Source organism: Rhyacophila brunnea, unplaced genomic scaffold (genome assembly GCF_057557595.1).
Source record: "Rhyacophila brunnea isolate RB1 unplaced genomic scaffold, BYU_Rbru_1.0 scaffold_17, whole genome shotgun sequence".
Taxonomy (NCBI): domain Eukaryota; kingdom Metazoa; phylum Arthropoda; class Insecta; order Trichoptera; family Rhyacophilidae; genus Rhyacophila; species Rhyacophila brunnea.
This window is the reverse complement of record NW_028232827.1, coordinates 15,027,962-15,050,435: the sequence shown is the minus strand read 5'-3', so window position 1 is coordinate 15,050,435 and position 22,474 is coordinate 15,027,962. Positions and strand designations below refer to the sequence as shown.

Sequence of the window (22,474 nt, the reverse complement as noted above, 5' to 3'; positions counted from 1 at the left end):
AAATTATCACACTTATTTTTATATAAAATATATCAAGGTAAGGTAGGTAGGTACACGGCAAAACAGGCTAATCGACAAAATGATAATTATTGTGCAGGAGAGCAAAAAGAAGAATGAAACCGTTATTGGTTGGGAAATGGGTTTAATATTACGTAAAAGAATTTATATATTGATTTCTCATTTATTTTGAAATATAATAAAAGTGGAAAAAGGTAATTCAAACGTATCCTACGTTTTTGTGCAGTTTCATACACAATGAGCTGATTTTTGCCTTGACTACACTTGAACGACACCAATGTCTATTAGGTACCTACTTCTTTCTGAAAACCATTCATTTTTTTCTAGCTGCATTTATGGATTACTCGCATTTACTATTTTCTTCTCCCTTTATTTGTGAAGCAATTAAATCGATTTTGGGAGGTAGTTTTAATGATAGGTACCATTCTTGAGCACTTCCTCTGTTGAACAAATTGGCATTTAAACCTTGTACTTGCCGTGTACCCTTCATATATTATTATAGTACTAGATACCTATCAAAATATGCGAATATTTTCGGAAAATTATTGAGCGTTCCAATTCGTAAAAAAACCATTTCGAGCGCAATACAACCGAGACTAGAAGATGGAAGAGCATTTAGCTAAAGACCCGACTCACTAAGTGATACTGTCATAAATCGAGAAGCCTCCTTGGGATCGTTTGAAAAAGAGACAGTAATAATAATATTGTTTTATTTCTGATTTCGACAATTGGCTTTTGGGTATACATCAGCTTATCTGGGCCAGGCATGTTCGTGTTATTTGAACCACTTATCTATTGGAATTATGTAGGTACGTTTTCCTTTGGTTTTACAATCAATATTTGGGAAATTTATTTTGCCATCAGCTCATACATTAATTATTATTAGTGATAATATAATATTTAATTCGACGTTTGTTATTATTATGTTATTAAAATAAAATGAATGATATCAACAATTGACTAAAGTAATTCTTATATACCAATATGGTGTAAAATAATAATAATCTCAAAAATAGATAAGTTTTTAACCTCTATGAAGTAAATTTATAACTCTTTAATTTTTAATTGAATCTAATTTTCTTAGTAGTAACACTATTTAGCCGGTGTCAACACTAAATTAATGTCAAGTAGACGTCTTGTCGCTGTATTTTCGTTTCACTGTCAAATCAAATATAATAATAATATGTGTAAGCAACCCAGTTTTCTGTAAATCATGGACCATCTATTTTAAATATAAGTTCTACCTACAATGTCATCAAGTCTCTTCCTAGTTGTCTCAAACAATTTCTTAATTTAAGCGTGAAATAACTCCGAAGCAGTCATGGCGAAGTAAGTGAAAATACTGTCGTTTTCAATAATATTACTATAAAAAAATATATTTGCGCTATCTAAAATATTCACGAAGATTAAAAATACATATTGTCTTAATTTAATTATTGACATTTATATGCTATTTTCAACCGATAATAAATGCATAAGTATACCGTTTTATTAATAATGTTTTTCTTCTCTAAGAAAAGCAGCGATGCAATAATACGATATTGGTAGATTATTTTCTCAATATTTTTTTTATATTATACTACTTTTAATAAATCATCATTTACAATGGAAACTTGTTTTAAAGTAGATCATAATATTATTTTCCTTTGAATGAAGCCATACAACTTTACTGTACATACTTGCATAATATTATTATTGTGATAGTGTATGTACATGTGCAACTCCTGTTATCTGTGTTGTCTATTTATAATGTAGGTTTATCAAGAAGTCTAAATTCGAATAATTAAAAATCAATTATTGACTTACACATTTAAGATAAATTAGAACAAAAATAACTTATGGGTAGGTTTGTACATTTAAGTACTACCTATATACATACAAGATATCTCGTGTCTGGACATGGTACACATGCAGTTAGCCGTATCACAGTTCACGGTTCCATGAATAAACAGAACATAAATAAACAGAATGGTGACAAAACAGAACATGATAAAACCGAACAGTGATAAATAGAACTATGAAAAATATAAAATTTAATCCTTAGCCGGCTCGCACATCACAACTCGCCTTGTGTGCCTGACGGCCATAAATCAAAACTTCTGAGACCGCCGACGAATGTTGCATGCTAAAACCACGCACATCTGCCTAGCGGCAAACGTCAAACGCGAAAAAGGAGAAGTCTCTCGTCTGCCATTTTTATTGTGTTGATTGTATGAACAAACGTCAAACGCGGTGACCAGCGATGAGCGAGCAATGACAGTGTAGACAGAGACAGAAATGGCCGATGGCCGCAGGCTGTGCGTTTGCGCGGAGCCGACATTTTTCGAGATCGACATGCAGGCTTTGGCCAATGCAACTCGAGGCATGTCACAGGGTCGCAGAGTCGCAGTTGCATCGGCCAATCTGCGAAGCTCCATTTGATAACGTTTGTTTCTTGGTTTACGATGACGTCACATCGACGAATTCATCGTAAGACGCATGCGGCGAGTTCTGATGTGCGAGCCCACTTACAGCGCGAACGCCACAGCTGTTGTGTCCTGATTAGGGGGCCATTAGATATAATTAACATGTTATTTAAATGTGGTAATTAAATGCTCAGCAGTGAATCAGTTAATATTGGAATTTTCATATCTCCATATATTATGTTATATAGATGTTTAATAATACAGGTTTTCAATACGCCGTAAAACAAATCAAATTATATAATTTCTGCATTCCTAATCGCTGGAAAGCCTCAATTAAAGAGGGCTCAACTCGGCGTTTCCGGCAAGCTAGGTATATCTCGTCTTAATAAATATAAGATGTTCAAAATGCTTGTGTAACTAGGTACAACGAAATAATTTTATAATTATGTGGAGTTGTGTGTGATTATCAAAATCTATCAGATCAATTGAGGTTTTTATGCTGAATGGCGAACATGCAGTGATTATAAATATTTATATATATTTTGAATATAAACTTAAGTTTTATAAGTATTTAATTAATAAATAGATAAGGACAAAAATGAATGGCTGTTCTGTTTTGTCACTGTTCTTTTTTGTCACCGTTCTGTTTCTTCATGTTCTGTTTTGTCCGGTTACCACAGTTCACATAGCATTGAAATTTAATTCTAAATAAAACACTTAAAGATATGTAATAAAAACCACTGGAATACAAAAAAAGACAGAAGAAACTAGGTAGAAAATTAGAAATACAATCATATTGTATGTATTTTTATAAAATTCTAAAATGATTCAAAAGTAGGCTAGCTAGTAGGCGCTTGTATGTATCAAGTCATACCTTTCAGATATCTGATAATAATGACAGCGTTATTATCGGATATTTGATAGTAAACAATATGTTCTTATTGAATCTAATAAAATTGGAAGATTACTATCTGCAATGCTCCATGAACAACGTATCAGTTTTTTATCACAATGCTATACGGCCGTGTCTTTCCGGTATGACAGCTCACAGTGACCTTATACAATTTACATGTAATCAAGGTTTCTATCAATACTTATGCTACCATCCATCGTTATTAATGAATTTATTTTTTTTAATTTACTACTGTACCTATAGTAAAAGTCTTCCTAATTACACAGGCGTTTTGTTTAGAAACAAATGAGGAGCCTACGCCTTGCCAACGTTTTCCAAAAATGGAAACTGCCATTTTTATTTCTAGATCCCTCAATTCTTATACAATTAATAAAAACAGTATTTTTTTTACTATTTAAAAAAAAAATCATTGAAAAGGTAATTAAGGAAAAAAGTTCTTTAAAACACAATAGTTACAGTGAGACCAGTCACTCCCAAGGAAGAAGAATCCATAATATTGTCTTACAATTATTTGAATACGCTTTTAGGGAAATGATGATAGTGTTTGTGTACGACACACTGCGGTGTCTAGTGGAGGCGGACGACCCCGCGGAGGCGGTGCTATACTTCCACCCCAGCTGGGTATCGGACTCGCAGCGCCTGGCACTCTGCGGTCAGCTAATGGGCGTCACACACTGTATCAAAGCACTATTCGCCACACCCAACGTGCTGGCTTTGCAGAGCGGGAAGTTCGTCATCAAGGAGTACGGTCGATATGTGCTTGTAAGTTCCACTTGTAAATGTGTCCAATGTTCATGCTACTGATTTGATTGACCCTATCGGCCTCGCCACCTTAGTGGTTTTTATAGCCAATTAGTTATGTGTAAAAAAGATATGTTGCCATTTTTGCTCTTAGACGTAGCATAAAAGTCTCTCGAAAGTTGCTGCCATTCATTCAACCCACTGGATCCTTGCTCTGGTTCAAACTAACATCTTAAAAAAACATGAATTTTCTAGTAGTGGATTTCAAACCTTTGACCCACTGTTTCAGCTCTGTTAACAATCTATTGTGGGTATATAATATATTGCTTTCAATGTGAATCACAATAATACTTATGGGGAATATTATTATCTATTGTTCCAAAGGTCTACCTACTGTTATATTTTTCAACACACTTAAATCCAAGACTTTCTTTAGATATTTTCTTTCTGTGTTAAAAAAACATTCATTTTACAGCAACCGATTGACCATTTGGTGTTTTTTTTGTTGCTTAAAATTGTCTAAACGAGATGCTGCTAGCTCATTTAACATAGAATTGCGGTATAACATTCCATTCATGGCAATGTTTGACCGTAGCTTTATGTTTTACAAAAATGAAAACATTTGTTGTAAGGCCGTCGGCAGCGATCGTAACATCCCTGACTGGACCCTGAAGAACCGCGCTGAGATCCTCACCTCTCTCATCAAAGTATATCACTGCGATCTGCAAACCATCGCAGCCCACTTTCCCGGAGAAAACAACCGCTTCTCTGAGAAATTATATCAAATGTTTGAGACTTACCTGCCCGTGCTACAATATGGCGGCTATATGTTTCAATCGGTACCTCTCCTCGATCTCCCAAAGGTAAATAAACTATTTTTTACATATCTGTGAAATGTAATTATAATTTACAGAAATAGTTCAATAACATGTAAGTTTTAGATTCTTTAAAATAATGTATATTCAAGTCCATTTCAAAGTTCAAAGTTCTCATATTATAAAATATACAAAATGTAGTCACAGTTTTAATCAAAAATATCCATTAATATCATTGTTACAGGTGAATTATAAACTCTGGTACTTACTTAATTAATCAATATGTAGGTATCTAGTTATAAACTGCATTTTAATAATGTCAATAACAAATGTTGTACGTACTCATAGAGTCGACTGTTTAAGGAACACCCGTTTTATAAGGGTTGAATTTAAAAAATAGTTACTCTTCTCTTTAGTATTTTTAGATATATATGTATTGATTAATTAAAATGTAAATTATTTAAAACTGTATTAAATTGCATGATTTATATTCTGTCGCTAGACCGCTAGTAGCATTACGCTTCTCCTTCACCAGTTCTGCGCATCTATTCTATACACAAGACTGCTATTGGCGGCTATCGAGGGTAGTTTATCATGTTTATGTATTGAGGTATTATAATTGTTACAATAAGTTAGCCGTCAAAACTGTCTATCTCACTCTAAAAGTTAACACAGCCAAGAAAGGTGCTGTTAAAATATAGCACTTATTGTAACAATTATTACCTTAATGCATAAATATGATAAACTATCCTCAATAGCCGCCGATAGCAATATTGTGTATAGAATAGCTGCGCTGCTATTACGAAGTTAGATCAAATACATGTGCCAACTCAATTATGAATAACAGCTGTATATTATTTTCCAAATTAATTATGTGCTTTGAAATTGATTAGCTGAACTAATAATGCTATTAATACTCATGTTTCAATTCTTAAAAAATTAGTAATAATGTAGTACTAACTCTTTTGTTTTAGAGTGCAACTAATATATTTCTGGAATGCATGCAAGTGTTAGAGCATTGTCAGAGAACCAAAGGAGTTTTGGGCGGAACTATTCTCTACAATAACAAGTTAGTCTAATCTCTGTTCTTCTCAGTTGTTACATTAATTTGAAGAAATTGGTCAACATTATGCATCTATCAATCAAGCCACATTCTTACTTAGCTTTATAATTTAATCGGAAGTGCGGCCTAGCGCAATCGCAAATTCAAAATTTTCTCAAAGTAACATGGATCAATAATTTTACAACTTTTCAGAATTTTACTAGCAGATAGCATTCATGGGTATATTTTTACGGCAGTGGCGTAGGGTACTGTGTAGATTTCACATAAATAGTGCACATTAAACTTTGTCAGTCATACTTATTTATTTTCATTAACTTAAGAATACATATTGCAGATGGTATTGGTTAGTTTTTAAAAATGAATTAAAACAGTACTGTGATGGCGAACGATTATAACTACATTTTTTTCACTTTTAAGTTTTCCTCTAACTTCCTGCAACTTTATTGGTTACAAAGTAATGTGAAAAAAAGTTGATATGGCAAAAAGATATATCTGCTTAATATGCAAGATAACAATAAAACTTTTTTTTAAATAAATGATTAAAGGTGTGGGATCCTAATTCTGCTTATTTTTATATAAAATACTTCAAAATATCTTATAAACTAACTCTTGTCCGACTGATTTCAAAACTTTGTTTTTGCTCTCCTGTAAAATTGTGTAAAACAGCAATTATAACCGTTTGCCATCACAGTACCGAAAGTTTCATAGACCAAACCATAATATCACTAGTTGAAAGCAACAATGAGATAATATGTGAAAAAAGTCGATTTTGATATAAATATATCAATCGATTATTGAAAGTTATACCTACATAATGAATCAGTGAGATTTTTTTAAATTGTAATAATCCATTTAAAGGGAAAACGCCACTGTTGGATTTTTTTAAATTGTCCTGTAACTTCAAGCAACATTGGGATAACTGAAATCACCCCTTCTCATAATTTTATACAACAAAATGTTACCATTATCATATATTTTAAACCGTAGAAAAAACAAAATAAACATACTTAATCTATTTCATTTGTATGACACAAACAATAAAGTTCAATTATCTCGAAACTAGTATTTTTCACTTATCCCACTGCTGTTTTCAGATAGAAATTGTAGTATAATAATGCACACTTTGTCAGTCATACTTAATTGTTTTAATTGAACTAAGAATAAATGTACACAAGTATAGTAAATAATGCACTTTGTCAGTCATACTTAATTGTTTTAATTGAACTAAGAATACAAACTGCAGATGCTTTTTAAAATTCGAACTCTGCTCAACCAAACCATAATTAATAGATAAAAAATATTCTTCTAGCTATAAAATATTTTTTATTTAATAAGTATCTATTATGGTTTGGTTTAGCAGGGTTTAATTGAAATTTAAAAAATAACCAATATCATCTACAATTTGTATTCTTAGTTCAATGAAAACAAATTAGCATGACTGACAAACTTTCGTTTGCACAATTTATGTCAGATCTCCACTGATGTACAGATGCATCAAGTGAGTGTGATCCAATTTCACAAAGGATTACATTGCGAGAAGCGTCATCTCATAGAGCTTGCAGTCAAATACACATTGTTCACATTCATGTAATATCTTATTAGGCTCGGGTGATATAATTTACTTTATAATCTATTTCAATAATCAATAACATGTTTGTTTGTAAATTAAAAACTGTCTAATATGCATTCCATAATTTTATTGTTGAATGATGAAATTTATATGTCAATATAGGTAATATACGTATTATCAGGGCTTGTCAAATGAAATTAATTATTTCCCATGAAAAAAATACTACAGTAGCACAAGCCAAAGTTTCATAGCACCCTGCGACTGAGGTTTCTAATGCATAGCCATACTTAAAGATGTAACATACATAATTTGAAAACACCTCAGAGAAATATATAACTACTAGAAAAGGTCTTTTTGTAAAAGCCGGTGGAACTCGAACCCACATCCACTGGTTTCACGCTAATGTGCTCTACCAATTAAGTCATGTGCGTCCCCCTATCTAATTATGACAAAATTAACTTGTAGTTTTTATATTTTTTAAGTGTTTCACAAGCGTCAGCTTTTGTATTTTAAATTAAATTATCAATTAGTTACCTTAATAATTACTAACCGGTGTCAGAATCTCTCCGAATTTTAGTTATAATGTACTTGCACTTACTAATAATTTAACCCTTAACACTCGAGTGCCGCCATATCGGCGGCATTAGAAGTTTCCCGTATTACTCGAGTGCCGCCGTAGCGGCGGCACCGCCTATAAAGTCATTTTTTGTAATATTTTCAGAAATTTTTATAATTCGATTTCAATCAAGTTAGAATGAATAATAATAGGTTATTACATTTATCTGAGAAAGAAGTCGGCAAAAGAATACTGCGTGCCTAATTTCAACATAGTATTTTTATCGGAATCTTCTCTTTTTTTATTCGTAGGTCGTCGCTTGCAAGCAATGTTTTTTTGTCACATAAATTTTATTTATTGAACGTTCCCAGACTAGAGTGAAGTGTTTGTCACGCATGATTTTGAAGTGTGTTTATATTTTTTATTGGTTCTCGCTTGCGCAGGGGCGTCTCGTATAGTTTACAGTTTTATATTTGAATACTGTTTTTGATGACAATACTTACTAGTATATTATGCCGATTCGGAACCTATATAATGTGAAATACTCTAATGAGTCAAATGAAAATTATTACGTATCGATTTATTATTTTTTGAGAAATCTTTTGATAATGTGTACCGCACTGGGAATGAGTTGTTATGAGCCCGAAACTAATTTAGGAAATTTACGAGACAGCCGCTTATATTACAAGTGTATTTGAAGGCAATTCATTTGTATCATATTTACAGTCATAATGGACGATTTACACTTTATAGCCAGTTCTCTACATACCGCTATTTCATTACGATTCTGTGATAAGCCAGGATTACATATTGGAGATTGCTTTGTGAAATACCACACAATGAAGAATTATAAATAAACTAAAAATAAGTACAGTATATTCATTATAAATTTATTTTACAGAATAAAAAAAAAAAAATTTTCTTTTACATTTTTTTCACCAATTAAATGTTTTATATTGAAATTATGCTTTGTGCGGGAAAAAGTCTCGAGTGGGTGGTATGTACCTATAAAAAAAAATTCGAGTGGAAAAGGTTAATATACCATTTTTTTATTCAACAAATAATTCACAAGATTTGAGAATGTAACATTCTTTACTGAACATAAATAATTTGTCGTATTTTTTTCCAAAAGATTTTTTCTAGTATGTAGTAATAGGTGAATTTTCATATTATCTAAGTTAAATAAAGAATGTTACATTCTCAAATATTGTGAATTATTCGTTGAATAAAAAATCGTTTGATAGAGGTGTAACGCCTTATGATTGAAATGGTGTATTTGCCATTTTATACACAGTCGTAGATATACATGTATATTATGTGCCGTTTCGTTAACGTTCACTCCTAAGAGGTTCATTTTTCTTTGGTAGAATTGTGGCCACTCAATTGAACTCCGCTTTGACGTCACGACTTGCAATGGTGGATCCTTACCGCATCAAGTCACCGGCTGAATCGTTCAAAGCCGACTATGAAATCCCCGCCGGCGCTCAGCTACTCGTTGTGTACATCAGAAGAAAACATTACGAAAACCTCAAAAAAGAAGCAGAGAGAGTTCACGATTGGTATGAGAGTGGATTCGAAAAGATCAAAGCGCAAAAGGTTATTTGTTTTCCTCATTTGATTCACTTTGCTCGTAGGCTGTGGGAATCCAACCTAAATAGTGCACACTTTGTTAGCCATACTTATATTTTGTTTTTATTGAACTTAAAATACAAATTATTGCAGATGGTGTTAGTTAGTTTTTCAAATTTAATTAAACCCTGTCTGAACCAAAACATAATATACACAATTTTAAAATGCCTCAGATATTATATTATAATTATTATATATTATATACCCACTTGAAAAATCTTAAAAATTTTAATATACCTTTAACAATTGAGGATTTAATTGAATTCTACTTCTACTCGTCGTCACTGGTTTATACATAATTAGATACACCTCAAAAACATACCTATTTGTAAAAATGATAATTGACTACTACCAATTCACCATGTTCGATCCTTAAAGGATCATATGGAAATCCACAGAGTAGAGGTTGTATTAACCGATTTTGTTTTTATTAGAAATGGATGTTAGCCACTTGCTCTACCTCCATACTCTGACTCAAACACAAATTGAAAAACAATATATGTATTTTGCCAGACTCAGGATTCGAACCTGGGACTTACGACATTACAGACCGACGCATAAGCCGCTCTATATAGAGTGGAATACAAACTCTCACCCATTGGATTTCACCATTTAAGCCATCCGCACCATATCTAATCACAATGAAAATAAACAAACACCTATGCAGTGGAAGTGTTACCAAATTTCGTTAATATTGATTTTGAATCAAGGTATTAGCAATTATTGTTACCATATCTTAATTCCTAGATGGCATCGGGATCTCTCCAAATTTTAGTTTTAATGTACTAACACTTGTCGATAATTTTGAATCATACTGTTTTTTTATTCAGTGAATAACCCGCAATATTTCAGAATGTAGCATTCGCCTCTCACATCCATTGGATTATATCTAAAGTGGTTTACCAACTAAGTCGTTAAGCTAGATTAGTATGTGTGTCTTTTTTTAAGCTTATATCAAAATAATGAATAAACTGTTTAATTGATGTACTTATGCACTCTGTAAATACTATGAAAAATATATCTATACAGTAACAAATTGAAAACAAATGCAGCAATTCTGAAGATAAGAAAAAACCAGTTAGATGGCATCCTTATTAAATTATATGACTAGTTCTGTATTAATTATTTAAAATAATTGCGCCTCTTTTTTTATTATTCAACTTCCAGTCGGCACTTACCATTTAATTATTAAATACTTATTCCTGCTTATTTTTCTTTTTTAGAACACTGTCAATAAAACTGCTGCCAAAGAGCCTATCTTGGGTTCAATGAAGAGAGACAAGTCTTTACTTTTTACCGCTGTCCCCGAGGAAGACGTCTCCAACATATCTCCCTCTCCGTCTACTTCCCCGCAAGACTTCAGCAAAACCAAACATCTATCGAAGGAACCGGAAATAAAACCCGCCAACATGCCTGACGTCGTTCCATTTAGCAATAAGCCAAGAGTGCGGCCAAACAAATTGGCCCTTAGCTTTAAGAATACCGTAATGAGAGACAGCATCGATGAAGACGATCATGTACCCATTCCGACAGAGCCTATTTTCACCGGACAGACAAGTGTCTGCTCCACGCCCATGCTTGATTTTAAATGTTTGCACGGAAACGTGATGAGCATATGCAGGAATGCAGACGATCATTTGCTCACGGACGCTTTAAATATCCCAATGAAAGAGGCTAATTTAAGTATAAATCTGGAGTGCGATGACGGCATTCTTAAAAATAAAAAAGAAACCACCGCAAATTCAGTTAGGAATGTAAGTAAAGAAATTAAGATGACAGGAGAGAATTTAATTTCTATGCCATTAAATTATCTACGAAAGTTTAAAAGTCTAAGCGATATAAACAGCGGATTCGGTTTAATTTCGCAACTGGCTTCGATGCGTTTCGGTAAAAGCAAACCCGTCAATAAAAATATGAGTCTGAATTCTGATGCGTCGCCGCAGTCGAACGTCGAAAGTCTGAATAGAATCAACGTCACAATTACGGATCCGTACTATCCCGTCTTCAGAAACGACGGGGTGCCGATTTCAATAACCTTATTCAATGAATATCTATCGCAGAATTATACCGATGTCAATCAAAAAAGACCGAAAGACATGTCGAAACTCGTGCACACCATCATATCAAATAACGTTCCTGATAAAGAACCGCTGGAAGGTTTCGACTCAGAGATCGTGCAATTGTCCCCTATGAGAAGAAAATCTTGTGACAGTGATGCAAAGCCGGTCAAATCTGAAACAGATTTTGCACAAAAAGCCTATCCGACCAGAAGGAAATCTCTCTCCTTGCCGTTAAAATCACTGGGTGGTGATAAAAATTGCAGCGATTTGCCGATGTTCGATTCTCAAATGAACCGCAAGAAACTGTCTGGAGTGCAGTTGACTCCGCTCATGGAGAAGCTCAGTCATTTAGCGTTCTCGGAAAAGTCAAGCGGCTACAGTAGTAAAGGTGTCACTCCAATGGAATTCAAAGATTTCGCTTTGAGCACACCTTGCATAGAGAAGACAATCACTTTTCCAGAAAAGAGGTGAGTTTGTTAATTATTTCAATCAAACTTCCAATAATTGTTATCAATAACGACTGTGCTTATTCCATTTCCATATAATAATATATATCGTCACCTTACTATTAAAACCTCGTAAGTAAACAGACTTACAAACAGAAGAATGTTGAGGGGAAGGAAAAAACGTATTATAAACAATATTTTAAACACCTCTCTAATAGGTGAATCTGCTAACACTGGTTGTGAAATACGAGGTTTTAATTCCATGTTTGAAACCACGAGACCTAGGAGTTTTTAAAATTTGTCGATAGATGGACAGCATACTGGTCTAGAAAACCGAGGTTTTGATATGATTTAAAATGTTTTATTGTTTAAATTTTGTCGAACAAATTTAATTTTTCCATAAATATCTTAATAGTAAAGTGACGATATGTATAACAGTTTTGTCAAATCTATTTTTTTTTTCGATTAATATAAATTGGCAGATTTAATCAGATTGGTACCTGCGGGTCTATTCTTAACAGTTATAACTTTAGCACGTTTCCGTTATTTTCATTGGTCCAAATTAACACGGAAGGCATTCCATACACAAAGCAGTTATCGGCGGCTATCTCCAATTCGTAATATGGCAAAAATTTAGGTTGGTAGACATGTCAGTCAAATTCGGGTATGTTCGTGCTGCCAGTTACGGCCGAACCCAAGCGGATAAAGCCGAACAAAAGAATTTTGTATTGACCCGTAAGACATGTCAACATAATGATACACCCCTGTTACAGGCGGGCTTCTCCCGGTGTAAAATAATCATTTAGTAGCTCAAGTCGAAACGTAACCCTGACCTCTAGAAACGGCTTCATAAAACATCTAATCTGATTCCTTGCTCAACCACGTAAGTATTTTTTATTTATAAGTAAGGGCCTTCGTCCGGTGTGTGAAAATGACATATTGGGCGGAGGTGTAATTAAGATAAATTTAATTTAATTTAAAAAGTATAAATGATGATGGATGAAAGCGATAATTTTAAGACTAAATATAAGTATTTAAATATAATAAATTTTGCCGCGCTTGTCGGCAACGTCCAAATTTCGACGCGCCTGCGCCAGGGTCAGGCTCGTGATTCGCCGAATCAAAGATCACGCGATAAAATTTGGCCAATCACGAGAGTCCTTTTTGCTGGAATGGCGTGGGTACGCGAAGTTTGAAAAAGAAAAAAGTAATTAGTAAGCGTCCCCTTTCCGATAGGATAGGACCTGCGAAACTTATTGTTAAAACAAAATATGTAAACGTTTAAAGAAAATGTAAAATATAAGAAGACCACGTTACGAGCACGAAAGACCGAGTTTTATTTATACTCCAACCGTTTGAACTTTTTTTTTTGTGAATCCGGGGTTCGATGGACAAATGAGCTAGCCGCTGGAACCCCGGGGATCTCAATGGCGCCCTGGCAACATGAGGCTCGGAAAACGCATGGTTTTCCCGACATCACACCCTGCTCAGCTCTAAAAATCTAATTAAAGTGTTCTACATCTAGACCATAGAACAACTGGTAACTATCGAGTTCCAGGCGCCTGAAGTACCTAGGACCATGTACCAGGGAAACCAAGGACATGGCCATGAGCGCCCTAGAACTCCTGGAAATGTGAGGCCAGGCGGGTGGCACAACAATGCCACCTGCACGAAATGGTACGGAGTATCCGACCGGAAGTAAAATGGAAGAAGAAGAGAGACATGGAGGAGGCGCCGCGAGCTGGTGGTCATCTTGGAGCAAGAAGAAGACACTGGATCCTGTGGATGCCCCCCTACCATGGATCTTCGAAGGAGCGGGTGCAAAAGACGTGAATTTAGTGGAAATAGTGAATGTTTAAGTGTGAACTCTCGTCAAGCACAAACTAAGTTTTATTATTAGTATATAAAAGATGCATCAAACGCAAAGCAAAGTTGATTTAGAATAATTTTAGATACGTAATGAAATGCCGTCCGCAAAAGTAACAAAAAAAAAAAATACACGCCGTCGATTCGTACAACGGCCAGTGGCGTGGAGTAAATGTAAATCCGCGCGGTAAAAGAGTACCTCGACGCTCGGAAATATTAAATTCAAAACCAATTATAACGCCGTCGGTAAGACGGAATACAACGAATCAACTTTGCTCGGCGAGCTGATTGGTTATAAGAAATATTGTTTAAAAATATATATATACATATATAATAATGTGTGAAAGGATGTACGTTTGTAAAATTATTCGTAACTATTTCTTTCGGAGTCGACACTGGCGAGATTACCAAAGAATCCTCAAATCTAAAATAAATGATAACGCCTCGCATATCATTATAAAAAAATATAAATACAGTATTATAATACCCTTCAGGACTTTTATAATTTTTGTTTAATACTGAAAAAGAAATAGATGATATGTATTGTAATAATCGTGTGAACAAAAAGCGAAGCTGCCAACGTTCATTATTAAATAATGTGAAAAATAAATGTTAATAATAAAACGTGAGAGGCCCCGCAAATCGGCGCGGCGCGCCTTTGGCGAGAAGGAATCGGATGACATGTCGACTAAACGCGATAACGCCGGGATCGGGCGCGAAAAACATAAAAAACCGTCTGGACTAGAAACTTTGAGACGCGCGGCAGAAAATCGAGTCGCATACGCGCGTAAAACGAAATAACAAATTTTTTTAAATAAAACGGGTTTTGCTAGTAAATAAATATAATGAGAGGGTGAAATATTTAAATTTTTAATATCAATGAAGTCTAATGAACGAATAAATGACTAAAGAAAGAAAAAGAATAAATACAGATGAAGATAATTTGGAAGCACAAAGGGAGCCACCTCTCGAAGTAAGCGCATCCAAAGGCAGCGTAGCCGAAAATTCATGATACCAAAGCTTGATGGTGTGGAGAGTGCGCACTCTCCTTTCTCGCGCAGGTTCATGGAGAGACTAGGGACGTGACGCCTGAAAGATATCGTGAAACAACAAGAGGTACCTCCGAAGTGTAACCATCTACAAAGAAAAAAAAGGGAAAAAGATACTTATTGTGAAAATCCATCCTAGTACCTGTGAGAAAGCCGTGCCGCCGTCAGCGAGCCTAGCCGTTGTACCGCTATACGATGCCTTGCCCGCAGTAATAGGAACAGATGGAGACACAGTATCTGTCCGTGAGGTGATACTCCAGAGACCAGCAGATGAGTGGAAAACTTTCCACAGAAGGATATCCGCTGCTCGAAACGAGCCTGGCTCAATAGTAACGCCACTACCACGCCCTGGTTGCAAAGGCAGACGACGCCAAACGAGGTACGCTCCTATTGCACCAGAAGAAGAAAAACGTAACACGAAATAATAATTCCGAACGAGGGCCAAACGTCTAGGAATACAAAAGAAAGATTGGAAAGCGCGAGAGTCAAAGACTGCAGCTTCGCGACCCCTCCGCTGACTAATAAAAACGAATAAAATAACAAGAAAACATTACGAAAACAAAATAAACGCACGACATTACAGGAGAAAAATAAAATAATAATAAATTATGACAAATGATAATAAGAAAGGAAAATAAATCAAACTCTGACTTATTCAGGAGCATTGCTTTGAGCAGGAAAATAGTAATCAAAATAAATATCGAAACAATACGTAAAGTTAGTTGTTTTTTTTTTTTTTTTGTTAGAATAGTTAGATTGTAGTTGAATTTTTTTATAAACTGTTATCATGCCATGTACTTAACGGATGAACAAGGAATTGGTTGGGTGGCCGATGAGATCAGGGCGTACCTTTCGACTTTAATCCAGATGGGGCGAATTGATACACCCCTGTTACAGGCGGGCTTCTCCCGGTGTAAAATAATCATTTAGTAGCTCAAGTCGAAACGTAACCCTGACCTCTAGAAACGGCTTCATAAAACATCTAATCTGATTCCTTGCTCAACCACGTAAGTATTTTTTATTTATAAGTAAGGGCCTTCGTCCGGTGTGTGAAAATGACATATTGGGCGGAGGTGTAATTAAGATAAATTTAATTTAATTTAAAAAGTATAAATGATGATGGATGAAAGCGATAATTTTAAGACTAAATATAAGTATTTAAATATAATAAATTTTGCCGCGCTTGTCGGCAACGTCCAAATTTCGACGCGCCTGCGCCAGGGTCAGGCTCGTGATTCGCCGAATCAAAGATCACGCGATAAAATTTGGCCAATCACGAGAGTCCTTTTTGCTGGAATGGCGTGGGTACGCGAAGTTTGAAAAAGAAAAAAAGTAATTAGTAAGCGTCCCCTTTCCGATAGGATAGGACCTGCGAAACTTATTGTTAAAACAAAATATGTAAACGTTTAAAGAAAATGTAAAATATAAGAAGACCACGTTACGAGCACGAAAGACCGAGTTTTATTTATACTCCCAACCGTTTGAACTTTTTTTTTTGTGAATCCGGGGTTCGATGGACAAATGAGCTAGCCGCTGGAACCCCGGGGATCTCAATAACTTACAATTTTATTAGTCATGTCATTGTGATTGCAGTAAAACTAATATGTTAGTAGTAGGAGTACATACCATCTATCTACCTTAAGGTGAACCCCACCACCAGTCAAAGGCAGGCTGGATTGGGTTACTAAATTAATATTTCATTAATGTCTCCATTGTTATTATTATTGTGTTGCAGCACAAAAAAGCGGCAGCCTATTTCTGTGTCCGATGGAGAAACTGACAGTGATGAAGATGATCAGATTTCCAGTTTTAGTATTGAATGTGTCAAAAGTGTGCTCTATGTGTTCGGTCTCCAAAACATGGCTATGATTTTGTTAATTGACGAAGAAGCAGCCAAGAACTACTCTACAATCCAACATGTTGTGAGTAACTACAAATATTGTCTTCTGTAATCATTTCGACGCGTGCTGATTATGTAATAATTTATTAACTGCTGTGAAATTTGATTTCAATTAATTTGGGCATGTATTGGTTAAATAAATAGTAGGTATTATGTCGTCTCTGTTCTGGAAGAACACACTAACTGGAGAATACTAGTTTTGAGTAATTTGACTTTGAAGTTGTTAAAATGTTTGAAATAATGGTCTATCATGTGAGTTTATTAAGTAGTCGTAAATAGGATGACTTTAAATATAGACGATGAAATAAAGACTGTTCATTTATTAAGGTTTACAGACGGTAAAGTTTGGAATAAGGAACATTTTGGTACTAACTCAATATGTCATTTTTTCGAATTAGTGTCTTCTGCCAGAACAGTGACGATGTATGTGCTAAAGCCTACACTTTCTGTGCGTTGGTTCTATTCACAAGGCGGCTATCAACAGCCAAAGTGATAGATATTATCACTTTATCATATTTATGTATTGAGGCGGTTGTTACAATAAGTTAACCTTTTGAACCAGTGGTCTTCAAAATGTGTTCCGCGGAACCCCGGGGTTCCGCGAGTCAAAAAAAAATTGTACTTATGTAATTTCATTAGTATAGTAGGGCTTTATTTTGAAAATTTCTATTCTTTTCTTACGTGCATATTATGTCTCATTCCAACATGCATATTCTGTCTCTTTCAAACATGCATACTCCGTTTCTTTCTAATTTAGTTCTAGAACTATGAAATGAGACTGCGGTTAACATCAATAGAGCTAGACTTCGACAAATTGTGTAAAAAAATGCAAGCACACCCCATTGACCCCAGTCACTAAATATAATGAATGGGTAGGAGAGGGCTGGGGAAATAGATGCTACTGCTACTAGTGAATGAATTACATTAATTTTATGAAAATTTAAAAAATACAATAATTTTCTTTACATAAAGTAACTATAACACATTGATCTACTTTGAATATTATTTTATGATATATTTTTCTAAGGATGGGATGGGGTTCCCCAAAAAAAACTTATAATTCTAAGGGTTCCGTGAGTCGACAAAGTTTGAAGCCACTGCTCTAAACTATCAAAACTGTCTATCTCGCTCTTTAATTCATTCAGTAAATATTATTGTAAATGATATGGTTGCAGACGTAGCTGATGTTGTATAAAATGTTTTTTTTCCTTTTTCAGTGGGAAGCAAGTGTAAAGAGTTTAGCTCCGATCGAACAGATGTGCATGGAGCCTTTACCGGCTAATGATGAATCCACTGAGGCTTACAGTTACCTTTCGCTAGATCCTCAGTGGGGCGCTGTTAAAAAGGGGGGACCTTGGGCTTCAAGCGATGTAGCCACCATGGGATACATGCATAAGAGCTTTAAGAGTGACCCATCTTTAACAGAATTGATAATAAGGTTTGTATAATATCATCAATGTAGGATGTCAAGAGAGCCAGTCCACAAAATCATAATGCTGAGAAACAGGCGCGCAAAGATTTTGTGACAAATAAAAGTAAGATTTTTTTATTGAACTTATTTGTTTTTAAAGATATAACGGTGAAACTTACTTTTTAGTGCTACGAGGGTGGGTCAATAAGTCCTTAGAAAAGCCGACAGGTGGCGCGACTAGTACTGCAAGCGGTTTGTTTTCATGCAGCGGCACTACCGATTCAGTATGCTACGAAGTTTCAATCAGATTGGTCGGGTTGTTGTGTGTTTCTCGTACATTTAAAAAAAAAATTTGCTTGTGAAAAATGGAAAAATGGAAAATGGAGAAAATTGAGTTTAGAGTTGTTATTAAACATTTTAATATAAAAGGGTTAACAGCAAAGGAAATAAAAAATGAGTTGGATTTAGTTCACGGCATATCTGCTCCTTCACTTGCAACTATTTATAACTGGTTAAATGAATTTAAACGTGGTCGTACATCAACAAAGGATGAACCACGCTCAGGACGTCCTGTAGAGGTGACTACACCAGAAATGATCAATAAAATCCACGAAATGGTGTTAAGTGACCGAAGATTAAAGTTGAGTGAGATAATTGAGGTTACAGGGATCTCAAAAGGTAGCGTCATTTCTATTTTACATGACAAATTGGGCATGAAAAATATTTCTGCAAGATGGGTGCCGCGTTTGCTCACAGTCGACAATAAACGCAGTAGGGTGGTGGCCTCTAAAGCCCTGTTGTCGCTCATGCAACGCAATCCGGATGAATTTTTTCGTCGCTTTGTGACTGTAGATGAAACATGGATACACCACTATACTCCCGAGACGAAAGAACAGTCAAAGCAGTGGATTGCGAAGGCAAACCATGTCCAAAGAAGGTGAAAACCGTAAAATCAGCTGGTAAGGTTATGGCTACTGTATTTTGGGATGCACGTGAAATTATTTTCGTTGACTATTTGGAAAAAGGAAAAACAATAACAGGGGATTATTATGCATCTTTATTGGACCAGCTAAAAAACAAAATTGAAGAAAAACGGCCTCATTTAAACAGGAAAAAAATCCTCTTTCATCAGGACAATGCCCGTGTTCACACATGTTTACGATCAATGGCTAAAATTGAAGAATTGAAGTTCAAATTGGTCGACCACCCACCGTATTCGCCAGATTTAGCCCCCAGTGACTTTTTCCTTTTCCCAAACTTAAAAAAATGGCTAAGTGGACAACGTTTTTTTTCAAATGAAGAAGTCATCGATCGGACAAATGCTTATTTTGAGGACCTTCTGAAAACTTATTTTTCTGACGGTTTAAAAAAAATTGAGAAACGTCTAACCAAGTGTATTGAGCTCCAAGGAAATTATGTTGAGAAATAAAAAAAAAATACAAAAATAAAACCTGTTTTAATGCTTTTTTCTAAGGAATTATTGACCCACCCTCGTACCTTTTTATTATTTTGTACAAATAACCAAAAAAATAGTATCTTAGAAGTTATGTGTTATATCTCTTGACCACTCAATATTGAAATGTACAAAAAATGTAGTCAAAAGAGTTTTGTGGCTTAAATCCATTGACCACTGCATCTTTGATGATTTTAAAATACTTTTGTATACTTTACTCATTTTCGCCAAATTTGTGGCTTGGCTCCCTTGACATCTACGGCGACGATTTGTTTTGAGATATTCTTCTTCTGTACAAAGGCTGTTGATTTAATAATTGGAGACATTGTTATCCTGGATTCAAACAAAACTTTTTAGCATGTCTGTGAAATAGAGTGAGATACCACTTCACTACATATTTAAGATCTTTACGCACATGACTTAAATTTAATTGATATATTATATTATGCAATGTTCATTCTAAATTTGCAGGGGTGAAGACAGTCTGGTGTTTGGGACTCTGTGTGGAGGGGCGGAAGTTTACTATCAAGAAGCCGGCAGCAAGCAAGCAGGGTTGCCGACACCTGCTGATCTCATGGGGACGGCGCCCCTTAAAGCCAAGCGAAGACTTCAACGTGACCATTCGATCACCATATTTTAATTTTATTAAACGATGATTTTAAAGGAATGACAAAAGTCCAACAATGTATAAATATTCCTTTTACAAGATTATACTTGAACGTGCTATAACTCTGATATAATATTAGAACGAACACTATAGATACCAAAGTTTGTTCTACATTTTATTTGCTACACATGAGTTCTCAACCGCCCATATGTTGCAGAGACCGATTGTGTCATGAAAAAAATGTCTGACATTTCTATCCCACATGTTTATTATAGACACCATGAGTTTCGAAGGGTTCAAGTTTTCCCTCCTTAACGATGAATTAAGCATTAATTATTGAACCATCTTCAAAAAAAATTCTGCAATGCAACTTCATTTGACAAGATAAAAAAAATATAAACACTACCCGATTTCTTCGGAAATTATAATGTATACAGACAGCATTGATGACACTGAGTAGTCCTTCATTAACTGATCAAATGTAATGTAAATGCAAATGCGCTCTACTTTATACATAAGGTATATTGCTATTGGAAAGAGATTGAAAATTCTGTGCTGCCAGATACATGATAAAATAATGATACCGACACTGCTACACCTAATTTATTTAAACACAATTTCAAGAAAATAAATTGTCATTTGTCCTACATTACAATATTTTTTATAAAGAATGTAAGGCTGTTTTTCTAAATTCAAGGAGTGTGAAATTATTTCTCATGCTATCATACCTGGTCTATATCTGTAGTAGCTATATTTTTCAAATGCCGTGCCAAATTTAACTGTTGTGTCAAAATTTCGTGCAAATCTGCAGACAATCTATACATATTTTATTCTCATCAAATTATACTGCATAATTTTGATTAAAAATAAAAACCATGATTTTTCAATATTAAGACAAGATGCCTATATAAGACTAAATAATTAATAAGTAAGATTTCGAAGATTCCAGTGATTCACTTTACTTCCCAGTCGACCTCTATTCACGTCAATGATTTTTGTAATAAGTGTTCAATCAATACCTGTTCCACCTAGTTAGTGTCCTGAAAGCAAATGCGATCCAAAATAATTACATATATGCTTTTTTTCACTCCAGTTCATTCGTAATATATTCCAAAACTATCATTGCGCACTGAATGCCAGCAGATTTTATACTACTCACACCAGGCTTCTTTATTCATGATTACATGGGAAAATTCTCATAAATTGAATTGCTTGATAAGAATATTATGTTCCTCAGACCCCTACTATTGTCATTCCACATAAATCAGTTGGGATTATTAAAATAATAGACCTTGGCATTTTTATAAAATGCATGACATTTTAGTTTTACGTTTTTACAAAATTTGAAGATTTACTTTATGAATATTTATTATCTGTCGAAGGCAGGTTATATTCACACAACACACACTTACTGCTGTCAGTGTGAAATCTGTCGAGTCCTTAAGTCCTCTCTGAATGTATATGTATTAATTATTTTAGTAATTTCAAAGATATTTTGCATGTAATAATTACACTGTTCCAACCATGTCGATAGTCCCACTAGCGCCATCTATGAATTACTTTTTAGACTACATAATAACATGTATGTATATGACGTAGATACTCAAAAGTTGCCAATACTAGATGATAGCCATTCAGTAGATGTATGTAGCTTCCTAAATAAAATGTGTTTTTGGGCTGAATATTCTGTTCAGCAAACGGAAGAGTGCCAAAGGAAGGTGTTAAATATCTGTGATTGATGTGTAAACATTTCTTTTATTTATTTTACCCAATATATTTGTATACACTCCAGGCGACTGAACGTCGTCCATAAGAATTTGAAGTTCCAATAAAATAATAATTGTTAGTCTTCGCTTTTCATTTACCGATATGCCTGTCCCCCTGCCGTGATCCTGCATTCGCATTCCAAGCCACCTGCTACCCTGTGACAATTCAGAAACGTAGGATAGAGGAATTGGAAGCTTGTTGGATT

General features: G+C 34.7%; 1 protein-coding gene across 2 annotated transcripts; it reads left to right on the top strand.

The window, feature by feature from the left end:
* The first annotated feature begins 1,120 nt into the window (after positions 1-1,120).
* On the top strand, positions 1,121-22,348 carry HPS4 (Hermansky-Pudlak syndrome 4 protein). Of its 2 annotated transcripts, XM_085944778.1 has the most exons (9): positions 1,121-1,347; positions 3,864-4,098; positions 4,710-4,940; positions 5,867-5,961; positions 9,449-9,677; positions 10,934-12,237; positions 16,867-17,053; positions 18,249-18,469; positions 20,367-22,348. In XM_085944778.1, exons 1-9 carry the CDS (start codon positions 1,340-1,342, stop codon positions 20,533-20,535), a joined length of 2,679 nt encoding a protein of 892 aa, XP_085800904.1. In that variant the 5' UTR covers positions 1,121-1,339; the 3' UTR covers positions 20,536-22,348. The 2 variants fall into 2 exon arrangements, with proteins under 2 accessions (XP_085800904.1, XP_085800905.1); XM_085944779.1 differs by lacking the exon at positions 5,867-5,961.
* Positions 22,349-22,474: the final 126 nt, after the last annotated feature.

Excerpts from the sequence above, each read along its gene's own strand:
- HPS4 (XM_085944778.1), top strand. Across the intron at positions 4,099-4,709 it reads AGTACGGTCGATATGTGCTT|GCCGTCGGCAGCGATCGTAA; the intron begins GTAAGTTCCACT and ends ATTTGTTGTAAG. Across the intron at positions 18,470-20,366 it reads TTAACAGAATTGATAATAAG|GGGTGAAGACAGTCTGGTGT; the intron begins GTTTGTATAATA and ends CTAAATTTGCAG.